Below are 26,307 nucleotides of genomic sequence, written 5' to 3'. Positions count from 1 at the left end.
TACTCGGTGTTATAAGGCGTGGTACACTAATTACGTGACGCAAAAATTATAGTTTTTTGACCCCCTCCCTCCCCTATGTAACAATAAGTAACGCTTGGCATAGTCCCCCCTTTAAATTACGTAACGTTTACTGAACCTCCCCCCCCCCCCCCCTATCATTGACTGAAAATCACACAATCCGTTAATTTTTTTTTAGTTTTGCAAACTCAAAACACGCATCGATTCTACATTCCTATCAAAACTATTATGATCAGAATGGCAATTCTGAATTCTGATCAAACTGTAAGATTTAACGCAACCAAGTCTGAGTTCAGAACAAAAATTTAGATCAAAATGGATTTGATCAAGTAGAATTGAGGCTAAAATCATAGAGCTACACAGCTGAAACAGCAATTAGGCATCACCCCATGTTGCATGCTCGGCCGAACGGTTTTCAGCTACTCAGATTTATTCAGCAAAAAAAATATTTTTTTCAATTTGATAAATTTGTTACGTAACTCTTCTCAAGACGCCCCCGTAACAAAAAGTAACGCTAGCTTGACCTCCCCCCCACCCCTCTGAGCGTTACGTAATTTGTGTACGAAGCCTAATTTTTTTATTGTTCGAGCAATTGTACGGTCATCCAATTGGCCATAACTGTTCGGCTCTCCCATTGTTTCAGCTCACCCTTCAGCACACAGTCAGAGATTCGGCAGAGTGAATCTGGACCCGTGAATCGAGAGTACGAACCACATCGTCGTCTGTCGACTCACAACGAGTCGGCGTGTTAAGAATAGACGAGGAACAGGACTGGATCTCTGCTAGTGCATCATTTAGATCCTGTTGCTACCATATACTCCTCACCACCCCCTTCGTTTCTTTGTTTTTCGGCAAAGAGAGGATGCTCGGTAAGAGATGGTCCACTGCATAAGAAACCGGCTTAATGCAACCAACAAGGGCAAATTACCGTGGAGGGCGCCCTAGTATACCACAGGCTCCGTTGCGGCAGAGTATTTATAGATCCACCATTCATCCCTCGGTACGGGTCGCGTCACACCTTGGACTAGGGGTTTATCCATTCAAGTCTTTACGTAATAGCCATTGATAACAGCAATTAAAAGCATCTTCCTTTTAGTGGGCTTGGACCCTCTGCTATGGTTCTCCCCAAGTAGCACACTATAGGTCCATTTAGTTGAAGCAACCGAATTACGACTGAAATTAGTCATATTTTGGTTACCACAACCACTTTATAACCACCGTGCTAGTAGGGTCAGTAGCCGTAGCCGCTACCAGAGATCCGTCATTTGCAGGCGGAGTTTTCGTGATGATAGTCCCGCTACTTTTCACGTTTGCTCTTCGTATTGCACCTTCCAAGGCAATGTTGAATGGCAGGTTAGAAAGTGCATCCCCTTAATTCAGTACATCTAGCTAAGGTCCCACCTGCTAATCTGACGCATGATTTTGGTCCATCCAGCATCGCACGGATCTGCTTAAATAGATTCAAAACCATGTTCTAGCATTATTTGCCACAGCTCATTTCGTTTGATTGAATCGTACGCTGGCTTAGAGTCCACAAACAGATGAAGAGTCTGCAAGTTATACTCCCGGAACTTGTCTAGTAACTGACGCAGGGTGAACATCTGATCCGTCGTGGAGCGATCGAAAACCGAAACCAGCTTTTTACTCGACGCCGAAGAATTCCGTTAACAATCTATGTCTACAGAAAAGGATCCGGGAGAGCACCTTATAGGCAGAATTGAGCAATGTAATATCTCGACAGTTTTTACAAGCGAGTCGATGCCCTTTTTAAAAAATATGGCAAATGGAGCCCTCCAAACACTCCTTCGGCATTTGTTCTTTTGCCCAGATTCTGATAATGATACGGTGGATTGCTTTGTACAGTCGCTCCCTCGCCACTTTTAGAAGTTTGGCAGGTATATCGTCCGTTTCAGCAACCATATCGTTTTTCAGCTCACAAATTGCCTTCTTAAACTCCTTCTATGTTGGTGGCTCACATTTTTTAATCTGTTTCTCCGTGTTTACCTCTTCATTCAACAGTGTCTGGAAGTGCTTCTTCAACCTGGCTGCTACCGCGTTTTTGTTAGTAAGCAGGTTGCCAGCACGGTCATTGCAAGATTTCAAACTCCTTGTGTTGCTGGTGATCCACTGCGTTAACCGCTGCATTCTGAAATATGGCGTCCTCTAAGGGGCAAACCTTCGCCTCGTTCGACAACCTTATAAACCTTGTTTTCGAGTTCTTATCGTTTAATTTGTCCAGCTACATTATTGATATTCAGCACGACTCCATGCCCAAGCAATCAACCTGCACCAATTTGATGTCAAATACATCTTTTAACACCGTTTTATTAATCATCATAGTTTCAATATTTGAAGACCTTGTGTCAGTAGTAGCCTCGTTTCAACGAGAATTACTCATACTGATATCAGTAAAGCCTTTGATCGTATTAATATAGGGTATGTTGCTGCTTCGTCGTAATTGCCTATTCCCGTCCTATCCAACACAAATTATTAAAAATATCAGCGTTTTTTATGACACACAATGCAAAACTAGTTATTCCCCAATATTTTAGTTTATTGACTATCATACGCACTTAATCAAAGTGAGCTGAGATCTATTTAAATGCGTTTTTACAATAAAGAATTCCTACCAGCCACATTTCCTACGTTTTTTTCGAGCGACGAAGAAGAAAATGTCTACTAATCGTTTCAATTTCCGTCGTTCATAAATGAAAATGACTTCCGCGACGCACAGTCGTTATTCTGCAGCCGGGAGAACTTGCATGACCAGTGTGTTTGAGTCAAATCAGCACAAGGACGTTTGGAGTATTCATTAAATTCGTCCAAGAAATGATGAAAATTAGAGCGGCTTTACTTACTACGACGAGAATTAGAAATAAACCCTACCAATGTTTCTCTTCGAATTGTATACTGCTGTTGACAAGGCTGAAGTACACACTGACCCAAGGATGAAGATCGAGAATCAAATCAAGAACAAGTGCAAAGTCATCAAGATATTACTTGCCCTTTAACCTCTCTGGTGGACTCAGTTTTTCTTATGACCCATTGCGTCGATTCCATCGTACTGATTATTACGACAAATTCGAACACTTTCCACATACCACAGGTGCATTTCCCACGAAGTCATTTAGAAAAAAGGCGACCAAGTTCCAACCTTTTCCAAGCACCCGCCACATTAGGTGGAATTGCATGACGACGCGAGCTGGTGAAACAATTTTCCCCCTCTTCGTGTGCTGTAATGTTGTCGATTTGGTTTGTTGAGTAATTCCTTGTTCTTAACAAATCGTAAAAGGTTTATCCACATACGTATTAACCCCCACCACCACCACCACCGCTGCTGCGGTGACGGTTTTCTCGGCGGCCAACCGCATCGTCGTCGTCGTCGGGCCGCCTGTTGACCAGCAGCATTGTTCGGTGTTTCCTCTTTTTTCCCGGGCTAAATATTTTGTTGTCGAGTTTCGGTTTAGTCTGTGGCCAGTTTACGGTATCTCACCGCTCCGGCTCATCTTCCTTGCTTGCTTACTCGCTGTGCCGGGCCCGAGGAAAACTGTTCCTTTTCAAGCGTAGACATTTCGCAGCTGGAAACAGACTGCCGTTCGCCAGCCGTAGAAGAAGCAAACAAAAGGCAGAAGGTCTTGTGGAGCATCATGAATAGAAGCAAAAGTTTTCGGCTTTTATTTGAAGCTTAAAATATTCTGTCGTTTTCACCCTACCCCACCAACAGCAACAGCAACCGTCGTGCTTGAGCCGGGCAATTGAGTCTGATCCCCGGCAAAACGAGCAATTTCACACCGGTCGGTCGGTGTCGAACACTTCTCATTTGCCAGGTTTGCAGAACTAGGGAAAGGAAGAAACGGTACGGCCAAAAGCAGAAGCTTGTGCAACAAGCTGTTCGGGTTGTTGCCGAATGTTTCCAGATCTGCGATTGAGTTTCGAGCTTTGGTTTGCCGGAAAATGATGATATGTTCGGAGGAGGAAGTACTCCGTCCGGCGGGTTGCATTTATTGGACAGTTGTTTTTGAGGAGTTACGAGATGGTAACAAAATACTTACAGCTGAAGAGAATAGAAGCAAAGTCACAAAGTTGTACAAGTCAGCTCTATTTGCATTTTGTTCAATGACATTTTTCGATACGTGGCATGTGATAGAGGTTGCAGGTTGAATCGTAATCTATCATTCATAAATTACATGTTATACATATAAAGTGCAGGTGAAATGATTCAGAACACGATAAGAAAATTATTGTGTTTAATCAAGTAGTGTATTTACTCTTGAAAAATATGAAACAACAATGTATGAAAAGCTGTTTTAATTTAACTTTGATGTTAGCGACGAATATTTTACAACCAATTGACGCCAGCAGCTCAATAATTTCATTGGCACCTATATCGGAAGTCAACAGGTGTCACTGCACTAGTCACATAAATAGAGCGTAGTGCAATTTCTTCACTGTGGGTGTGTACTTTCATCCATCATGGGCTAAATGTATCACCTACAACAGCATACGGTTGTTACTGCAATCGAGGGGCACCACCGTTTCGAGGGCCACCGTTTCGCATCCAGGAAATCAGTTGACGCCAAATGCCAATCCCGACAGCCAACGTTCAATTAAGTGGAAATATTTTAATTGAAAACTGAAAATAATTTCCCCGTGCTTTGCACACTATTACGCCAGCGCTGCTGGAAATCACCTGCTGTTCCAGCATCGAAAACCTTTACAGCAACTAAATAGAATACGTTCAGCTGGTGGAACTAAAAATTAGTTTAGCGCTTTTCCGCTGCCCTTTCGCATCCCACTTAGATGCGCGTAGAAATGGCAAAGATACCGGAAGGACACATACCGGCTTTACCGGTGCTAGGTTCTACAACGTGTACGAGTGTGAGATAGTCCCGCCGGCCGGTGGAAATATGTACCACACAACCACTTAATAACCGGTAACCTTCGTTTCGGATTTACTCAGCACTGTAACCTGATTAGAGCACGTACTTGGTGCAGCGGCGGGCGATGGCAACAATTGCTTAACAATTTGCTTTTAGTTTTTGTTTACAATTGGCCTTCTTCGAAGCGCAAACTAATTGTTGTTTCTTTTTTTCGTTTCGTTCCAGGTATGTTTATCGGAAAGCAAAGCTTAGTTTGGGTTTCCGCTTCAAATGCAGTGATTAGTTGTAATCTTTGCTCGAACGGAGTAAGTAAATACAATCGAACTATGACCGACTGACTTATAAACTGTGTTGATTTAACCTTCATCAAAAGGATTCCATTATTTTCATGCATTTCCGATATAATAAGGTTTTGCTAAATGTAGAATTCATTTGTTTGTTAAAAACACCATTTCGTTAAGTAGTATAGAACATGCATTCTGATAATGTCAAAATTTCAAATTTAAGGTTAAAATTGAAGGTTATCAAAACTTGGTGAAATTGTGCGATCTATTTCGAGCTCTAACTGATATGCCAATAGAGGATTATAGAATAGAGGATTATAGGATTATAGGATAGTGATGTTTCGAACCCAGACTCTAAATCTTGGATATCAAAAGTAAAACATTTAAGATCAGTGGTGTTCAGGAAAGTGCTGGAGCTGGATACCCCTTCTGGGATTTTAACTTTACAAAAGTCGGGAAGTTAGTTTCGAGTTTTCAGCTTAATCTTTTGACCCCGTTTTTGGGAGGTTTAGTGAAAGAAAGATTTTTTCTTCTCCTAGACTTTTCCATTTTTGGTCAAAGAATACCCGTCATAAGGAGAAACCGTCTTTTCCATCCTATAACGGGCAACATAAAAAAACGATCTTCCTAAAGACTATTTTTCATGAAGATGCACGCAAAAGAAGCTTACGTTTTGATTTTCATGCAAAAGTAATTATCTGGAAGGGGCCAGATAAGACATAGTCTAATTTATATTTTTTGTTTTTCATGTTTAACGCTCTACCCAGATAATATATTCAATTCAGATATACAATACAATCTCTTTTTACGTGATTCCTTGTTACGTCCACTTTGAATTAAGGCCCTCTCTTTTTGCGTCCGAAATTTGATTTATCATTGTCTCTTTCTACACCCGAAATTTGAAAAACGTCCTCCATTTTGACGTCCGAAATTCGAATTAATGTCTTTTCGTTTTACGTTCGAAATTTGAATTAACATTCTTTCTTTTTACGTCCGAAATTTGAATTAACGTCCTCTTTTTTTACATATAAAATTTGAAGGACATAAACTTTCTTTTTACGTCTCAAATTTAAATAAACGTCCTCTCCTTTTAAGTCTAAAATTTGCACTTCCGTCCTCTCTTTTCAAGAAATTTGAATTAAAGTCCTCTCTTTTTACGTCCAAAATATGAATTATCGTTCTCTCTTTTTACATGCGAAATTCGAATTAATGTCTTCTCTTTTTACGTCCAAATTTGAACTACGTCCTCTCTTTGTAAGTCCGCAATTTTTCTGAATTCTCATCTTCGAACGATTATAGCTCTTGAACGCGTGATTAGAATGTTGTGTTATTTATATCAAAATGTCAAGAAAACTGTTCTGAAATTTTTTTTTATATTCTTAATTGAAAACAAATTTTGTATGTGGCTCTGAAGTATTTGAGCTACAGACGGTCGTACCCGTGCTTTGTACACGCGACAAGTCGAGAGCTCTTGTGAAATCTCCCTATAAATTTTTCTTTTGGGGAAGAATAAATGCTTAATGCGAAAGATGTAGATTCAGGCAAACTGAAAATTCTTGATATTAGGCCAAAAATATAGACTTAGTGAAGTGAGAGTCGAACTCACAGCTCTTAATCTCTAGTCGAGTGCGTTGTTTAACCAATTACACCACTAAGCTCTTCTTACAAAAGTAACACTTTTTCGCATCTTTCTTGCAAACCTCGTAGTGTTTTCTACACTTACCGCTCTGTTCATTATTGCAACAGTAGCTAACCTAGGACCTAACAACGGTTTGCGCTTAAGCCAGTTCTACCCGCAGTACAAAACGGCGAACACCCCTAGACTAGACTAGGTAGACCCTAGTAGAAACACCGTGTTCACATCAATGTGGCAATGCAAAGTAGATTCAGTGAATGTCACACGAAACGAGTCTGATAGAGTATATTTGTTCTTCCCCTTTTCGAACGATACCATATACATGCAATCTACTGCAAATATTGCAAATTACTGGTTGAAAATTTTGATCCGTTAAACGGCCGATCCCATTTTCCAACAAGTCTTTGGCAGTCAGCCCTGGTTCGATGACAATACCGTCAATCTCCTCAATGCGATTGGACACGTATAGCGATTACTCTAGCATGAAGAACTCATAACAAGCAATCTCAATTGTTTGCTTGAGACCATTGGCACTGACATGCAGTTTGTTCGGAAGAACCCATAGAACTACTTTCACAGCTAGATACCGGCTGACCCGTTGCTATGATTGCATTGCGTTTAACACTTTATTTAGAGCCAAAAGAATCTAATCCATGGTTCAACCAATTCCTAGCAGTAAAGCAACACTAATAAGACCTGTTCTCGTATCTATTCCCTTCGCCCCGATGCTTATCAATTATCGAGAAATAAAATACTATTATATGGTTATGGTTTGGTACGATGCTCAATTAACCAAAACAGTGTCAAGTCTTTATGAGACGGACAATGCCGCTTTAGGAGGCAAACGTTCTTAAAGATTTTGCCGTTAACAGTCGCTGACGTAATGGATGTGATGGCTTACGCATTTTGCCATATTTGTAGATCGGTTGCCAGACAGCGAGTTTCGACAGCTTCTTCTATCGTATACTCTTGGGAACTGCAAACTTCGGGGTGGCAACATAGCATTTCTGTCCCTGGTTTTATTTTGTGTCGGCCCTGATGTAGGTTTCATCATCCATCAGAATACGGAATAGTTTTGTGAGCCACTTCCTGTACAGCTTTCTTGGGCGAGTTTTGAACGCTGTGTTCTGTTTGTCATTTCGGTTCGGTTACGCTCTTCAAATTCTATCGTTTTCCAAACACATACTCGGCGACAGTATAATTTTGACGACTGTTATCGTTTCTGCCGCACTGATTAATAGACTTGGCTATTCGACTTATGCCACAACATCAACTCTTGTTGTAAATATGCTGGCCTTGAAAAGGACCATTTGGTTCGAATGTAAGGTTGATCATGTTTCGACACACAGCACAAGGCCTCTTTTTATGCAGTCAATTCAATTGCTATTCGTAAGTCGAATGCAACACTAGACCCTTCGCCAAGGCAATCGTTATTTGAATGAATCGAGCCTTCTTAGTCGTCTTTGTGGCCAGAGTTGAAGAGAGTAAGCTCTGTTGCTACTGTTGTTACTCTTTACTTAATCTACAATAAATAGCTCATATATTTATGCCATTCCACCAGGACCCGCATTCGGACGTGGTCGGCGTCGATAGTGATCAGCATGTAGGTTGCACAATGAAGAATAGTAGCAGCACACGGACGGAATCCTATGATTATGCTTAATAAAATTTAATGCTTGTAAAGCTGAGAAACAGTAGGAGAATTTACTCTTTCTCAGTAATTATCAATTTGTACTATTTAGCCCTTGAAACAGCAACTTTTTTCATGCCAATCGATTTGTAGAAGAATTGCTTGTCAATTGATGCAAAAATAATGAAATCGATGACCGTGAAATCTCATGCTGATCCTTCTAGCTCTTTGTATTGCACCTTCTTAGGCAACGTTGAATAGCAGATTAGAAAGTGCATTCCCTTGTTCTAACTGAGATCTCATCCACCATTCTAAAGCATGGTTTTGACCCATCCACTATCGGATTTGTTAACTTCACGCTTAGTAGCTAAGCCGCTAAGTAGCTTAGTCGTCGGAAACCCACAGTCTGGGTTTCCGACGACTAAGCCACAGTCACAGTTCAGTCACAGTTGACTGAATGATACGCAGCCTTAAAGCCAACAAATGGAAGATTAGTGTACAAGTCGTATTACCAAAAGTTGTCTGCTAACTGCCGACTTACATCTTCCCTTTTTCCTGCTACTCTGTGACTCGTTGAACAAGCTTCCTGGCGCATTCCGTTGCCACGCCATATGTTGTCAACTGCTGAATGTTGAAAAGCAGCATCCTCTCAGTGCAATCTTCCGCTGCGTTCGACAACCATGCGTGAATCTTACACGCTACGCGATAATGGTAAGAGTCGATATTTGATCCCCGGAAAGATCATACATCAAAGACATCCGACAGGTATCCACCATCAATCAGGACATGATCGGTCTAGAAACTTCATTTGAATGCCTCCAGGTGTTTTTTCCGAATCATCAAACGTGAAAAGTAGGTGCTATACATAGGTGGCCATTCCTCTGACCGCAACGAGGTTTATGAGCCTCAAAACATTTTCATTGCATTGCATGACAGATGACGGTTATATGTTCCACTGACAGGACAGAAGACCAAGAACTCATCTTTAGTATCTTCGGGTTTATCGTTTGTCAGTGCATGCTGATTAGCAGCAATTAATGTGGCTCTAGAACGAGCAAACCAGCTCGTGCCGGTTTATAAAAGGCCTTTACCGGATATTAACATTTTTATTACCGACGAGATGCTAGGTAAAAGTCTAGGAGATCCAAAGCTATATTCGACTATATTTGAGCTATTTTTAATTATTTTTTGTAATAAATGGAAACTGGATTGGCAGGATCGCCAATGTGATATTTCATTAAATATTAAAACTTAATACAAAGAATCTGGTTTTGTCTCTAGGAAATACATATACCCGTTGTTCCCGTTGTTGTCAAAATCAGATAACCGTTATATTTTTTCATTAATAATGATGATCTAAAAAGTACGTAACTTACTATATAGCATTTTACAAGTTTTTTCAGGGAATATTCCCTCGACACATTAGTGACACTGGCATGGTTTTATCTTCAGCGGAAAATTTATGTGTTCGTAGTATAGAAATTATACACTACGAAAGCGTCAATGTACTCAAAATGCACTTCACTTTTTAATCAAAACCGGGATATACCTTTATTTGTAATGAGATTCTTCATTTTGATTCAAATATAGAGTGTGTTTCCAGTGCTTTGATGCCTCTGTAGTCAATACTTTATGTGAAACAAATGAAAAACGTAGCAGAATTAGCGGGAAAAAGGACATCAAAAGATAAACGAGTTGAATAGTAGAAAAAGGGAGGAGAGAAAATAGAAGAAAAAAGGAATAAAAAACGAGGAGACTGGTAAAAAAATATGAAGAACCAAAGAGCAAAGAAGGAAATTGAGAGAAAAAACGGGAAATAAAATATAGATAAACTGGACAGAAAAAGAAAAAGGAGAAAATACGGGAGAAGGAAAATTGACAAACTGGAGAGACAAACAAAAAACAGAAAAAACAAAACGTAAAATTACAAAAAAGAGCCAGGAAAAGAGGAAAGACGGACACGAATGCGCGGAAGAACATAAGAAAAAAGACGAAATACGAAACAGAGGAATATCAAAACTCAGAAAAAGAGCGAAACGCGAAAAGAAAAGACGAGAGAGAAAAAGAGGAAAAACAAGATAAGAAAGGGAATATGGGACAGAAGACCAGGGAAACCAAAAGAAAAAAATAGCGGAAGAAAAAACCGACAAACAAGAAAAACGGGAAAACAGCAAAAAAAGAAGCAAAGAAACCAGGTAAAACGGACTTAAGTAAAACGGAAAAGAAAAAGGCGAAAAAAGGAAAACCGAAAATGAACACGGAAAAAGGGAGCTAAAAACAAAATAATTGTGAAAGAAATTACTAAAAAATTTGGCTTTAGCAAAAAAGAAAGAGAAAGAGAGAAAAGAAAAGTAAAAAATGGGAAATAACAAAAAACTAAGTGAAGAACAGTACTGAAAATAAAAAAAAGTGGGCAGGGAACAATGAAACAGAAAACACGAAACTGCAAAAAGGAAAACGAGAGAGAAAGAGGAAAAACGGAAGGAAGAAGAGAGAAAAAACAAAAGAACGGTACAGAAAAGAAAAAAAAACAGAACAAGAGCAAAAAAACCGGACTGAAAGAGAGGAAAAACGGAACAGAAAAAAGGTAAAACGTGTGAGAGAATAAAACGAATAATGTCAATTATAATTTCAAGTAAAATTTTGAATCTGGTTTCGTATCCAAGTCCGGATTGAAAATGTTAAGTTCAAATTAGTCAAAATTAATGTTAATGTTCAAGTCCAATTTTAATTCTAATCGTAAGTTTAATTTCAAGCTCAATTTCACTTCCAGTTCAGGTCACATTCAATTTCAATTTCAAATAAAATTTGAAGCCTTATATTAAATGAATACTTTAAATTCTGTTTCCCTGTCCAATTCCAAGCTAAACTTGCAGTTCAAAACATTTTACATTTAAGTCCAATTTCAAAGCCAATTTCCAATTCAATATGTAGTAAAACTTCAAGCCCCTAAGCGTGAATTAGTCTAAATTTACGTATAATTTAATGTCATTTTGTCTTGTCCGAATTCCAGTCGAATTACAACTCTAAATTCTAATGCAGTTCCAAGTTAAATTTCTAGTTCAATTTCAGCTTTAATTTTACCCGAATGCCCGAAGCTTTCGGCCGGTATTTTTCCTACAGTTACTCCGTTTTCCAGGCCAAATCATTCTTTTCGTTGGGTGTCCCTCCTTGTGTTTATGTCTGGGCACACCAGTACTGGAATCCCACAAAGCGAAGTGATCCACCCGAAAGCTTTCGCTTTCAAAATCAACAGTGACTATTATTATTGACCTGCTTTGGGAAATAGCTGCTAAAAGACACTTCCAGCACAGAATCTAAACGTTCTGCAAGCACATGTGGTGCACGTAATGAAAAATACGAGTTTCGTTCTACTTTCAGTTGGTCCCAGACGAAAGGATATGATTGATGATATGTACCTGAAATAATTCGCTATATAAGAATGAACTGAATTAGGATTATTCGAATAAAAGAGAAATATAAGCTTTGAAAGTTCATGAAAAATGTTGTTTTTTATTTTTTTTATAATGCCATTATTTACCGTATGGTCGATTAGATCAAGTTCACTTTCCCACCCAGAGGTAGTGAAGTTTGTTGTTATTTCTTTCATAATTCAAAAAGCTAAGTTTTCAGCTTGTTGCATCCTCCTAATTAGTTTTTCCTCTGATGCAATTGCGTGAAGAGCGATAATTGTTTGCGTGGTGCTGAAACTCTACATTTATGGAAGAAAATTTTATTACTGCTGCTGCGTTAGGACAAAGAGCGAAAAAGCGGTTGGTGTTAAGAAACATCGGCTCAGCTTCACAATTACCCAACATCAAATCCATTCGTTACGTGATTTAGAATGTATAACGTACTTCCCATCGTCCGCTCTGGAAGTTTCCCATCGACGCAGGCAGACACACTGTACTTGTGTGCAACGAAGAAAAACAGAAATAAAATCATACATTTTAGATGACGATGAATTTGAGATGATGCAGTAACAGCAGCAACAACAGCAGCAAAAAGAGACAGGGAGTGAAGATTTAATATTTATAAACAAACAAAGTGTTGTACCAGAAGCAGACAGAGGCGGATCCACCAACGAAAGGCTACCTGCCTCCCGGACAGTGCCAGTCCCGTTAACTATGGCGAGAGAGAGCAACGTATCATCGGTCTGCCTTCAAGTTACGGTTCCGGTTCCGACCATGCACAGGAAGGGTTGCGCGCGAATAAGCCATCATTGCGGATGGTTACCCATCTTCTTGCTGGCCTCTCCGAACACGCATACCTAAAGAGTAGATACAATAAAAACAGGCTTCGCTGCAGATATCTCCGGTAACTGCCGGACTCTGCCGGATGGTTCTTCTGTGCCTAGATATCGAAATACACATACAAGTGATGCATCGCAGTACGCGGGCTACCAACGGCGCCGACCGGAAAATGGATTCAAAAGATTCGCTGGACAGGACATTGTCGCGACCGTCGTCGTAATCAGCTGTGTAAATATTTTCCCGCAATTAACCCTCGCTCCTCGGCGGTACACATTCGACAGGAGCAAGCGCCATGTCTCCTGCTAGCCGACGGTCATATTCACCATTCTAACCGGGAAACCGGAAAGCTCACATTAGAATTGACGGTGGAAATTGAATTGTGTCTATGAAAGCTTTGCTGCCGGGAGGTGTCATCACGTTAAATGCAGTGGTTGGACTGCCGCCATGCCATCGGAAGGGGTTGTTCGAAAGAATGTCAGATAGTATATTTTCTACAGAAACGAAACAATTCAGCTCCTCTACTGGAGGCTTTCTAGACCTCACAGGAAGATATCACATTGAGAACGGCTGGAACTAGAGGCAGTCTTTTACGATAGGATACTTAAGCTATCTAAGTCATTGTGACTTTAGTAGTACTTGTAGACCTCCGGCTTACTATAATGGTACTCGTCCCCGTGGCTCGACGGATAGCTAGCGGCCTTGGCGTAGGCTTCCACAAGTTCTTTCGGCACTGGAGGTGGAGTGGGAAGATGAGCGCCTTCGGCGCGGAAACCATGTTCATCGGCGATGTACTTCACCGATATCGGGACACCGTGAGGATCGACGTACGAGTACGATCCTTGTACGACGTTGCTTTCGTGATCCTTGCCTGCTCCGGCGTTCTTTACGAAGCCCTGTTCCTGAACCGAAATCCCGTTACCCGATTCGTAGCTATGCTTGAAGCTTCCATCGTGACCGTGGTAGGACTCACTGTGCAGAATTGGAACGTGCTTTTGCTCCAGCTGATGGTAGTCGAAGGCTACGGAAACGGCAACGGCAACGGCCAGGAAAGCTGAAAATGCGATGAACTGAAACGAAAAAATATATAATATGTATTATGTAAATCATTCGAGCAGGGATCAACGAGGGCCAACACTCACCAGTTTCATTTCGCAGCGGCACTTAACGATCAGAAGAAATAAGTCGATTCGAAAGGTAGAAATTTGACTGATGCTGCATCCATCCGCGGACATACTATTTATACGGTGCATTCGGCATGGGGTTCCCACCCCCCGTTCAAAATTTTTACCAAATCAATGGCCAGCAATCAATCGTTTTGTCACTTTTCAAACGACGATTAATTGCTGAATTTATTATTCTTTGCTTGCACCACCATGCCGCCGTCGCACCGGTTGCCTTGCATCTTGTTCAATTATCGTTTTCTGGGCGACGAGTTTGGGTCATCATCGCGCAAAGACAGCAATTGGTGACGACAGCACGTGTGCATGCATTGCGCGGCGCCTGGCCGAGATGCAGATCGCGGATTGCTGTCAACTAAGTGATTTTTTTGCGAAAAAATAAACGATCGTATCATTGCATTAATAACGTGGTAATAAGAAAATTACTCCTGCAGATGAAAATAAAGTTTGATTTTGAATCTTCGTTTGGGTAACCATCGAAAGCATTTGGAAGAATTAATTTAATTGTTTATCAAATTAGACCATCTCCGAAGAATATAATTTTGTTGGTACAAACAATTAAGATACCGTTCCTAATGTGCGGCCGAACGCTCAATTTGGTAAGCAAACCGGCTATCCTATGGGCCGTTCCGCTCGCTGCAATCGTCCAAACGAACATCGGTAAACATCTCAATTTAAGCGCCCTCGCGGCAGCAATTTCCCACGGGGATTTGGGCGGTAGTTAATTTAAAATCAAAACACTCCATTTAACACCACGTTGCCACAACGCCATTCGCGCCCCGCCCCTCCCCAGCACCGTCATCATCGTCGTGTCCATCATCCGACCTGAGCCGATATTACTGCCTGCTACCGCGCGCGTTTGCATCGATGCATATATGCATCACAACATATTTGAAGCCGATGCACTTTTTTTGCCTCCCGCGGAGACCGCCATCCGCGAATCGACACCGGCCATACGTCGTCATTCGCGGAAGCGGCGCGATACCGGGGCACAGAGAGGTGCCACCCACTACTGCCGTTTGTTGGCAGCGCGAAAACACATGTCCGTATGACTTTCGGACAGTACCGACACCGGCACCGATTGACCGACGACGACGACGACGACGGCGGGTCCAAAATACTCACTCACGGGCACCGGAAATTTGTTGCTGTGAAATACAGCGTGACATCCGCGTGCTTCCCGTAGTGCGTGCGTACGTGCGTGCGTGCTTGCGGAACTGCGTCCCTTGTGTGGGTATGGGTAAAACAGGTTTGTGTACGTATTGCACCGCGCTGTTTGGTGTGGACTGCCATGAGTCTGTCGACTGTCAATAAACGGTGTGTTTGTTTGGCTGTTTGGTTAGTTAGCTGATTGGGTGGCTGGTTAATTGGCGATCGGAAGAAGGCTTCAGGTCGAAATGAGATTATGGGATAGCCGGCTAGCCGAGCGACCCCGTTACGTTACAATGTGGCGCTACTACATCTCGTATGAATTTAATCGCATTTACCTACGGACTGGACCTGAGCCTCTTAGGGTTAAAGACAAGCCCCAGTATTTAATTCTTTTAAAGGTTTTCGTGACCAATTATCAAAATCTGCTAAGTAATACATTTTAGAGATCCCAATAACTTCCTGATACCTGCTAAATAACGGGCGTTTTTGCCTACCCGCTCAATTAGCTCCCGGGTACGATGCTGGCCTTGTAAGCCAGTCGTCGTATGTTCGAATCCCAGCTAGCATTTTCAAAGGTATAAAAAAGGTAAAAATCAGCATTACGTACAGATATACAGATAGAGATAAATCGTATTTGATGCGCAAAATTAGCACATCCGTACTATTTTGGAGGCGATATACGTGATTACGGATAATTTCAAGCGTTACGACTATATAAGTATTTATATACGATAATATCCTATTAAGCGCGAGTCGCTCAGTAGGGTATTGTCGTTATCGTCGGGTCACTGTTATGGTCGGGCCATCACGATTTCACAGTTTTAGTAACTCATGATATCTATGATACAACCATTGTAAAACTTCTTACTGTGATAGCTAACTTTTCACAATACAGTAGACCCTTGGAAAAGTTAATCGATTGGGGAACGGGTCGATTAACTTTTCCGAAATATTAACTTTTCTGAGTAGTCCTAAAAATCATTGAAAATGTCAAATACAAATGGAAGGATGCATTCCGGGATATAGGATACACATTTTTATGTATCAGGAAGTTGTAATGGAAAGAAATATGTAGCAAGATCTTTATGAAATAATACTTAGTTCCTTTCAGTAAATTTAAAACAGTCGGTTACACTAGTTTACTTGTGTTTTTTTCGTAGTCTGCGACTACGTTTTGATTAAAAATAAGCGTTCGCGCTTATTTTTAGTTCCTTACTGTTCCTTCTTTTGCATTTAAAATTCAATCTGAGTTTGCACTTTTTCAGTATGTTATCAAAAATCCTGAAGTAACTATGTGCCCGTATTGAACTATTGTTGCAACTGTCCGGTAGAAAAGCAAAGCCTAGGTGCTACATTCCGCTATCGAAACTTGACCTTCTGTTTTTATACGACAGATTTCGGAGCCAGCTGTTAGAGTGCAGGACAATTGCTGGGCCAGTTGCTACGATCCTATTGACTCTAACAGCCTCTTCCAGTCGGGATTCGAACATACAATGACTGGCTTATTAGGCCAGCATCATATACCTCGAGGCCAATTGGGAGGACAAGAGTCCGGTACAAGAGTTTAATTTAATCCCAGTTACGATATGACTCTGTATAAACCTGTGGAAAGGCAGCAATAAACCGACAAATGAGAAATAAAGATAGAATGTTAACACACGTGTGTGAAGAAACGCTTGGACAACCAATAAATTCAAACTCTCAGAAAAGTTAAGGCAAAAATTAACTTTTTAGAGCGTTGCATGAGAGTTGATATTCGCTTAACGTTTCTGAACAATTAACTTTTCAGAGAGTTAACTTTTCCGAGAGTCCACTGTATTGTGAGTTTCATCCGTTCTAAATTCAGTGACTAAATCTTACAAAAAATTTTCCAGGCGCAATGAACTTTTCTTCAAGAAATGATTCATAAAATGCAATTATCTAGATAAATTTTGAAAATGTATGAAGTGTGTTGTGCTGCACACCAAGACTATAGCAAAATCCCCTCCAGTAAGGTGTTTAGGAAGGCTAAGGTGAAATACTATAAAAGCGCTATTTGTAAAGGTCGGGCCACTTGAGTAGTCATGGTTGGGCCACCATAATTTTAAGCGCAGAAGCGCAATAATCGCTAGACAATATCAGTCACGTAAAATGTGATGAAATAAAGCAAAATTAATACGATAAAAACCTAGATTTTTGTTGTTTTTTTCATTGTAGTTGTACGCTTCGGAAAAGGCGATTGTAGCAATATTGATTTTACAAGATCGCCAAAATTTCGCAGAAATGCAATTAAAACTATGCTATTTGTACCTATATGAGTCGTTGTTCACTGAATTTATTCTTTTCATGTGTCTATATAGAATTTCAATACGTATGTCTTAGATATTCTGCGGTGCCCAACCTGTAAGGACTGTATCGAAAAGCATTAGCAACTTTTAAAATGATTTTACTCAAAAATGGGTGAAGTAATTTTTATGTGCGTGCAAGCAAAAGTTTGTTTAAATATCAAAAAAAAAATTGTGCAATCGATTTGTTTCGATTATTTTTTTACTTTTAGCTATGCCTCGGATTGATCTTGAAGTCAGAAAAAAAATTCTGCACACTTGGTGCCCTGAAAACGGCGTTTTCTATCAACCAAATCGCAAAACGGTTTAAAGTGCACCACACAAGCGTATAGATAACATTTATAAATATAGAAGAGTTATCCTTGAAGGATCTGCTTTGGTCCGGAAGAGATTCTGATTCCAGTTAGCCCCCGGAAGATTCTGCAGTAATAACTCATATTAAACGACACCGATTGGTAACAACGTCTTATTTGGATAAAATACTTGAAACAAACATTGCGATAATTCAGTGAATCAAGGTCAGGAACTCCGTAAAGACATACAAGAATCATAAGGTATCTAAGAAATCCGGAGAGCAACAATCTCGAGCCTAAATAAGGGCACGGTAAATATAAACGGATAATAGACAACGGCAACAAGTGCATCTATATGGACGACGAAACTTACGTCAAATAGGATTCAAAAGCACTTCCAGAGCCGAAATTCTACAGGAAATCGACGACCGAGATGGTGGACGATACCGACAGTACGATTGCGCTGGAAAAGTTTGGACAGAAGGTTTTAGTATGGTATGCTATTTGTACTTGTGGTCTGCAATGCATATTTTCTTCACAAAGTGTAAAATAAATGCTCAAATTTACAAAGATAAATAATTGTAAAAAATAATTTGGCCCCTCTGCAAACAGTAACAGTCTCCTCCTCTCTTTTGGCCGAATTTGGCGTCTGTACATTGCGCTAAGCCTGTACTACGGTGTCTTTCAGATAATAATATCCAAATCGTCGAGAAAAACATCAATCCACCAAATTGTCCAGAGCTTTGACCGTTACCGGTCGATTGTGAAGAGCATCTTCAGGAGGAAAGGAACAGTTTCCCAAAGCATGGAGGTATCCAAGAAAAATTGAAAAGCAGCATCCAGAAAATGCACAAAAGCTAGTGTGCAGAATTTGCTGGGAGGAGTTTCATCAAAAGCGCGCTCATTCTTTAGAACCTAATATTTTGACTAATGTAAGCCATTTTATTGTTTCAAGTCATACTGATCTTCAATAAATCGAAAACAAAAATTGTAATAATAATCGTATTTCATTTTTATTCACGGATAGATGTTGCTAAAGACTTTTCGATACAGTCCTTACAACAAGGCCCGACTATAACAACATTTTTTGTCTACACGAAAATGCCTATAACTTATTTATTTTTCAATCAATCAGTTCAAAACTTTCCGGAAATATACCTTATTCTTAGACCTTTGCAACGATGTATTTCGATTTCCAAAATTCCTTTTGAAACGAAAGTTATGGGCGAATTCCAAAACGTGGCCCAACCACGACGACACTCCCCTACATTTGAAGCAACGAAAGAATAGCTGGGCACTCATACGTTCCCGCTAAAATCCTATGTGCCATAGTGGCAATAATGTTTTTCCTCCGTAGTTCAAGCGGGGTGATACCGATCAATGTGCACAAATCCTCATATGATGGGTAATTATCAGGATTTCTCCATGGTAATCTGCGGCAAACATTCCGAACGAAGCGTTTCTGGATACTCTCCATGCGTCTGAACCAAAACTCAAACTATGGATCCCAAATAGCTTGTTTCCGGAATCGATCGCACTAGCGAGCAGTAAGGTGTACGCAATGTGCCTGGATCCTGGAACTTCTTTCCGATCCTTAGGATGAACCCGAGTTGTCGATTGGCTTTGTTGGTAATCGAATCGTAATGTTGTCTAAAGGTCAAGTGGTCATCCAGCACAATGCCGAGATCGGTTACCACAATACTTCGTTGCAAAGACTGACCACATAGACAGTAGTCATAGGTCGATGTTTGTTTTTTGCGGCAGAAACTTATAACAGAGCATTTGGGGATGCTAATCTTCATACTGTTACAATCACCCCACTCAGCAAACATATTGATCAACTATGGTAGTCTTAAGCAGTCCGTTTCAGTACGAATGATCATATAAAGTTTGGTGTCGTCAGCATAAAATAGTCTTGTGTCAAACGGTAATAGCCGGGAAATGTCATTTATGTACAGTGAAAACAATAAAGATCCTAAAGTGCTACCCTGAGGAACACCTGAGCAATTTCCAAACCAGTCAGATTGAGATGATCCTAATTTCACGGCCATTTTGCGATCTAGCAGGTAAGAACCTAGTCATGCTATTAAACTAGCCGACGCTCCTAGTTTACTAAGCTATGCTAGCAGAATATTATGATCGACACGGTCAAACGCTGTCTTCAAATCAGTGTAAACAGCGTCAACCTGATCAAGCTGGTCCATTGTCCGTAAGCACAGCGAGGTAAAATGGAGCAGATTTGTGGCAACCGATCTACCAGGATAAAATCCATGTTGTGAGGTGGATATGTAGTTTTTCACATGAAAGAACAGATAATTATAAACAATGGTTTCCAATACTTTCGAGCAAGCACATAAATAAGTAATTCCACGATAGTTTTCTACATTACGCCTGTTACCCTTCTTAAAAACCGGAAACATGAAAGACGACTTCCAGCGACTGGTAAACTGTTGGCACTGCATAGAGAGACGCTATAACTTTCGCGCTCGACTGTTTCGTGGGCACGTTGTTCTCGTGACATTTTTGAAGAATTTATTGGAGAGTCACAATTTAATCCGCAGTATCGCGGGTCCCTATAAACTCGACTGGTACTGTCCTACGAATTCTCTTGCTATTGGGGATAGATGACGTAACATAATCTGAGAGAGCACCTTGTAGACGGCGTTGACCAGCGTAATACAGCGGTAATTACAGCAATCGAGCCGATCGCTAACTTTAATGCCGCCATACATCGATTTAGGTATATTCATCTTAGAAAAGCAATTTCTGTGGATAGTTTTTTCTCTTATAGCTCTAAATCAATATAAAAACTGGTAGAAGAAAAAAGTCTGTTAAATATTATGGTGTCTGGCAAGTGTTCTTCAAGAAAAGAACCATAAAATCATCAACAGTGTTTTTATTATTGTTTCAAGTGACGCTATAAATAGATATCGATAAACATTACAAGTTTCAAGAGAACTTTTAGAAATATTCTGGAGAACCCGCTGTAGTGTGGTCCTCACTAGTTTTGTGCGAGTTTAATGACCGTTTCATCGCAGCTTTGTAGAATTACAAGTTTTATGATCGGTTTTAAATAGCAAATACTGGACACCTGTTCAAGTGCACCTTAAAATGGAATTTGTTGCTTAGGTACACTCAAGTACTTTTTTTACACGGTTTGGGTTTTCAATTATTAATTATATTCAATTCATATTCATATTCATATATATTCAATTATTATTTTAGAGCCTTGATAAAGAATACATATTATTCGAAACGTTGGTAGAAGAGAAAAACACCGTTTTTTCTGCTTATTTACTGCGACTGCGAAGCCGAAAAAGTTTCCATTAAGTGAATCACCAGTCGGTAAAAGATTGTAGATTCAATTATTAAGAACCGGACAACTTAGGGACCATTCCCTTATTACTCGAGGCCTTTGCGAGAGGTCCGACATTCGTCACGTAGTAGGTAAATGGTCCCTAAGTTACATCGTTTTTGAGTAATCGAAAAAAACAAACCATGTGAAAAAAGACTTTAGTGTACTTAGTTTTATAGGAAGCTCTGCTTAAGAGTAAACCGTCCTAACTGATTTTGCTTAATTTAATCGTACACCGCCTTGAAGTCTTTGGAAAAAATGAGTGTCTACAAGTTTAGCTCTCGGAATTCAACCAGGATTTGTCGAAAGGTAATCATTTGGTCCGTCGTGGAGCGTTTCTCTCTAAAACCTTTCTAATATTTGCCAACAAAAAGGGAAGGTAAACTTTTAGCGCCGAAGGATAAACAATGCTTGATTCAGCAATTTTGTAGCAAATAACTAGCTCTGAAATAGTTCCATCAACAAACTTCGCAACCGGTTATGAGAATATAGGGCAATTATGGGGCTAGGACAGGGCAATTGAAGTATGCAAGGATCCCACTGACTCTAGTAGTAGCGGCGCCCAGCCAAGATTAGAACATACGACGACTGGGTTGTTAGACCAACATCATGCCTCGAAGCTAACTGAGCTATTGACCGCTCGACAAAGGACCAACATCGTACCTCGAAGTTCTGAAAGAAATTCGATTCCGATACCATGAATAAAGTCATGAAATCATAAATTGTGACTTGCTGTGAAGTCATAACTGAACTGTGATGTAACAGAAAATCATGGATAACGTCTTCAGCCATTACTTGGGAATTTTAGCAGTAGCAAGATCCTCTTGCTAGATTTTTCCGTATGTCTTTAACTCATGAAATGATAATTCCTCAGAAAAGTTTTGGAAGAGCAGGTTGGTGAAAGCGGTCTACTAAGCTTCTCTGGCAAGGTGTGTTTATATCGCTTCTTCAGAGATTGCTTAATTTTACTAGTGTTAAATTTGTACATGGGGTATGCCGCTTATCAACTTTCATAAGTCTTAACTTTCGGGATTCTTTCCGCACTCACTATACTATGTCTTAATTGCAACTCTAGGTGGACAATTGGGCGTAACTGCCTGCAATCAAGGCGGCTGATAGCCCGTAGCATAAAACGACGTAACGGTAGCTAAAATTTGCCTTTATGTACTGTGACTAAGCGGAGCAGATCTGGTGAAAGTCACCTGAAACGAACATGATGGGATATTCAGTTTGATACAATAGCAGTACTTTATACAATTACTTGCACTTCAAGTTGAGTATCTTTACTAGCAGGCTATTGAAATCCTTCAGTCAGCCAATTCCAATGTTCATAAGGTTCTTGACGACCAAACTTGAACCTCTCAGCATACCGTCAATTTGCATTGTGCGAAATCAAGAATATACATACGGTACTACTGCTCATAAATTTTAAAAAAATTTTGGTGATAGTTACCAACGAGGTCTTCAATCCATTTGAAAGGTATATCCTTCTAGTTGTCTGAAAAAAGTCTCAGTCCTTTTGGTTAAAAGATAAAATAGTTACAAACGCAAATGTGAAGGTGTCTTTTTGACTCACTGTTCCCTAGTAGGTGGGAAGAGTGAGACAACGAGTATTGAATACTGAAACACATATTAGAAACTATATTTTTTGGTTACAAAGAATAGTTTGGAGGTCGTACTGTTTATTTTGTGCATAAAGGATACATTATTGTTGTGCATTATTGAAAATTCCGATTTTTCTCACATGTACATTTATATTCATATAAAGGTCAAATCCTGGTTATCTGACCTTCAACTTACACTTCAGAACTCATTCACAATCAATTTATATGGCTTGATTTACAGCTCAACACAAAATTTTTTTTTTTGAAAATTACCCACATCTGTTTGTCTCACTGTTCCTAATAGGAATGTTTTATAAGAAACAGTGAAATAGTGGTGTTAGCAAACAATTCGATGGTCTTATTTTTTTTATCTCTCATTCCTATGAGATGCCATGTAGTAAATTTAATTTGGATTAGTTATGCGATTTGCCGTTAAAATCACCTGAAAATGATCGCAATAAAATTTACTTTGACCCCCCCAAAAACGACTTTTGTTGAAAAATATACTAAAAAATTAACAAATTTTTCTCAAACTGTATTATGTGATATAGATTCACAAACTTTACTTTGTAGGAAAATATCATGGATCTTGTATGTTTTATGGCGAAGCTATTCACGATGTCTCACTGTTCCTGTTGTCTCACTGTTGACTACTCTCCCCTATATTGAAGGTATCTTTAATGCTTCTTGGCTTGCATCGGAATAGTAATGATAATGCTAATTGGTTGCCTGAGAACATACGGTACAGATCCCTCTGGATTTTATGAAAGTCCGAGTAGGATCTAGAGCAATAATTAGGATAACATTGGATAACTTTTGCGTGTCGACAGTATCCATTTGTATGTCCATTTCGGACGCGCAAATTAAACGCTAGGACGCACTATGTTTATGACTATTCCTCACACTAACAATAACTATTTCACTTCTTGCTGTAGTATCGAGTGTCACCCAAAGCAACGACCTTGCAAGCTAAAGAACTCCTGCAAGTATAAATTCCAACCGAAAACCTCTGCTCTCAAGACCTTCACTAATGAAAGTTATTATTAATTCAAAATTGTATCAAAAGTTTAAATAATGGAAATAAAATTGGCTATTTCGTCAAGGTCAATTTTTGTAAATTTTCCAAACTCCTATGACTATTTGAACAACAGACAACTTCTATGAATATTGGAACAACCGTCATTAAAACACATTACCGATGCAAACACAAAGTCAAACCTCTTTTCGTCGACATTCGCTGAAACCGCTGACAAGTCATTCATTATAGAAATACATATGATGTGAAATTTATGAGCATTACAAAAATGAATGAACTCGTACACAGTCAATCTACATTACCCGTATCGTTCCGATACGGAATTTCCCAACCGTGGCGTGGGCTGAGAAAAGCTCCTGCCGGTGCATCTGTTTTCTGTTTTGTTACACTCTGCTCCCGCCATTTGTCTTGTTCTATTTCTCACTCTTGCTTTCTTGCTCTGCAAGTAGCTCGGTGACATTAAATATTAAAAATTTAATTTATTTTTCTACAATTTTTTTCTTGCTCGAACGACATGCGCTTTTGCACATTCTTTGCTGTTTCCTGAGATGTAGGTGATAAGGGATGAGAGGATTGGCAGTGCTAACAGCTTTTACCGCGACCGGCGTTGCCCCCTGTTGGATTCCTACCCTGTTTGTCCCCGCACGGGTCGAGTCGGGATGACGGAATCGAACGAGCGCAAAAGGCAGCCACCAAACACCCAGTGTGACTGTATGAATGATTTATTTTTCCTACATTGTTTATGGTTGTTTTGTGGGCCGTTTTTCTCGCAGCTTCGGTTGCTTTCTGAAGCGATGGGCCTGCTTGAAATGGCTTGGGATACACCAGCCGGTGGTGCCGGTAGATGGAAAACATGGTACCGCTCACTTCTAAATCGACTGACTGGTTCGGTGGTGTCCTGTAACCCATACCAGCACAATAACGACAACAACAACAACAACGCGCAGCAGCAGCAGCATATACAGCAAGTCCCGTTTCAGACTCATGGTCGCGGCTGCTCAGGCTGAAAATTGCTCTCGCTGTCTTATGGATTTTTAATGACAAAAGATATTATGCTGAGATAAAATTGAGCGTGAATTATTAATATTTTTATTTTTTTCAAATTTTTTCTACTGCTCTTTGTGTTGCACGGGTCACGAAGTTTTGGCTGGAGGCCGAACGGAAAAAAGCTGGTTCCCATCGGTGGTGTGACGAAGCTACAGCAACCATCCGACCTGGCGTGTACGGTTTTTTCCCCGCCCGGTATGAAATATGCATAGCAAAATGTCACAGTGGCAAGAAATGCAAGCGTTTCCATGAATTTTCGAACAACTTGTCAGGTTACTCGCTGACAGCAGCAGCGAACGGTTTGCCTTGGCACTAAATCCGATTTATTCGGCGTCATTTTTGCTCTAAAACTCCATGGGCGAAGGTTAGGTTTAACCTCATCTTTCATCTGCTGTTGATGGCTACTATTATTATTATATAGAGAAGCGGCTAATATTTATTTGGCTAACAAAAACTACCAAACATGCACAATCAACCGGCAAACAATAATTCAATAACCACCGTTCGAGCTTTTCCTCCCAGCGATGATGGTAAAATGAGCAACAGAAGAATAAATCCGGCGAACGCTTTATTAGTCGGCTTCCGGTGCAAACGTTCATTATGCAATAATTTCCTATGACTATGATTTTTTTCTCCTTTTCCTATTACATGCTCTAATGATAATAACGATGAAGTGTTTCGCGCGCATGTATATGTGACTTTTTTTCGCTTTTGGCTCCCGTTCTTTAACCGTTCAAACCGTGGAAAAAGAAGAAATTTCTACTCCCCCCAATCGCGTCGGCGAAGCTCACTGGTCAAACGAGGAGGGGACGACGTTCGTTCATTCAATAATGTTGCAATAATAATCGAATGATTTTTCTAATGATTTTTCAATTTCATTCTAATGAGCTTCCGTCTGCCGTCCGGCAGCGGGTGGGTGGATGGGTGTCGGGAGATGACCGTCACAACCGGTCACATCCGACAAAAAATAAGAAGACCCAGTGGGGTGCGGAGAGGGTGGAGGTTGTGCCCAGCGTGGGGGAGCTTTTTCAGCGGATATTGGTTTGTTCTTTCCGCCTTGCGTTCGACGCCAAGTGAAGCGAATGAATGTGGTTGAGGTTTTTCAGTTTAATGTAAGTTTTTTTGTGTGAAGAATATTTTTTTCATAGTTTTCTCTAAAACTTTCTGCATTGAAATTGAAAGTTTCAGCAAATTTAAAATTGCTTCATTGGAAAGTCACTGAAATTACTGTTATTGGTTATATATTGACAGTTCAGCCTCCTCTAATTTTATAACAGTAGTACAGAAAAATGGAATTGATGGTCAATTAAAATAATAATCAGCTGAAGGAGGAAAAATGTTATGAAATATTTTGTGCCAACCTAAATCTAGCTATTGCGAGGCTCTTCCACCCAGCAGCAGACGAAACGGGAAGACGTGTTTGAAGTGGATAACGAACATCAATATTAGCCAGTAAGTGAGGGAAAGAGAGCGAGCAAAAAAACCACTCCACTTGTACGAATTCTGGCCTCCGACAGGAGGCCTCCTCTTTCGCAAACCGGGACACCAGGCGTGCACTATCACACAAACGAAATGTTCATGCTTTATCTTTAATTTTAATTAGGCCAAGTACACTCT

The 26,307-nt window shown here is 40.2% G+C and overlaps 2 protein-coding genes across 4 annotated transcripts in view; one reads left to right on the top strand and one right to left on the bottom strand.

The window, feature by feature from the left end:
• Positions 1-26,307, top strand: part of LOC128737551 (protein bric-a-brac 1-like) — a 370,491-nt gene that overhangs the window by 164,424 nt on the left and 179,760 nt on the right. The gene's annotated exons all lie outside the window — the stretch shown is intronic.
• LOC128737552 (endocuticle structural glycoprotein SgAbd-2-like) lies at positions 13,328-13,849 on the bottom strand. Its single transcript, XM_053832222.1, has 2 exons — positions 13,841-13,849; positions 13,328-13,768 (listed from the first exon to the last, which is right to left on the bottom strand). The coding sequence occupies exons 1-2, from the start codon at positions 13,847-13,849 to the stop codon at positions 13,328-13,330; spliced, it is 450 nt and encodes a 149-aa protein (XP_053688197.1).

The sequence above is a fragment of the Sabethes cyaneus genome, chromosome 2 (assembly GCF_943734655.1).
Source record: "Sabethes cyaneus chromosome 2, idSabCyanKW18_F2, whole genome shotgun sequence".
In the NCBI taxonomy this organism is placed as follows: Eukaryota; Metazoa; Arthropoda; class Insecta; order Diptera; family Culicidae; genus Sabethes; species Sabethes cyaneus.
This window is presented reverse-complemented; position numbering and strand designations above follow the sequence as displayed.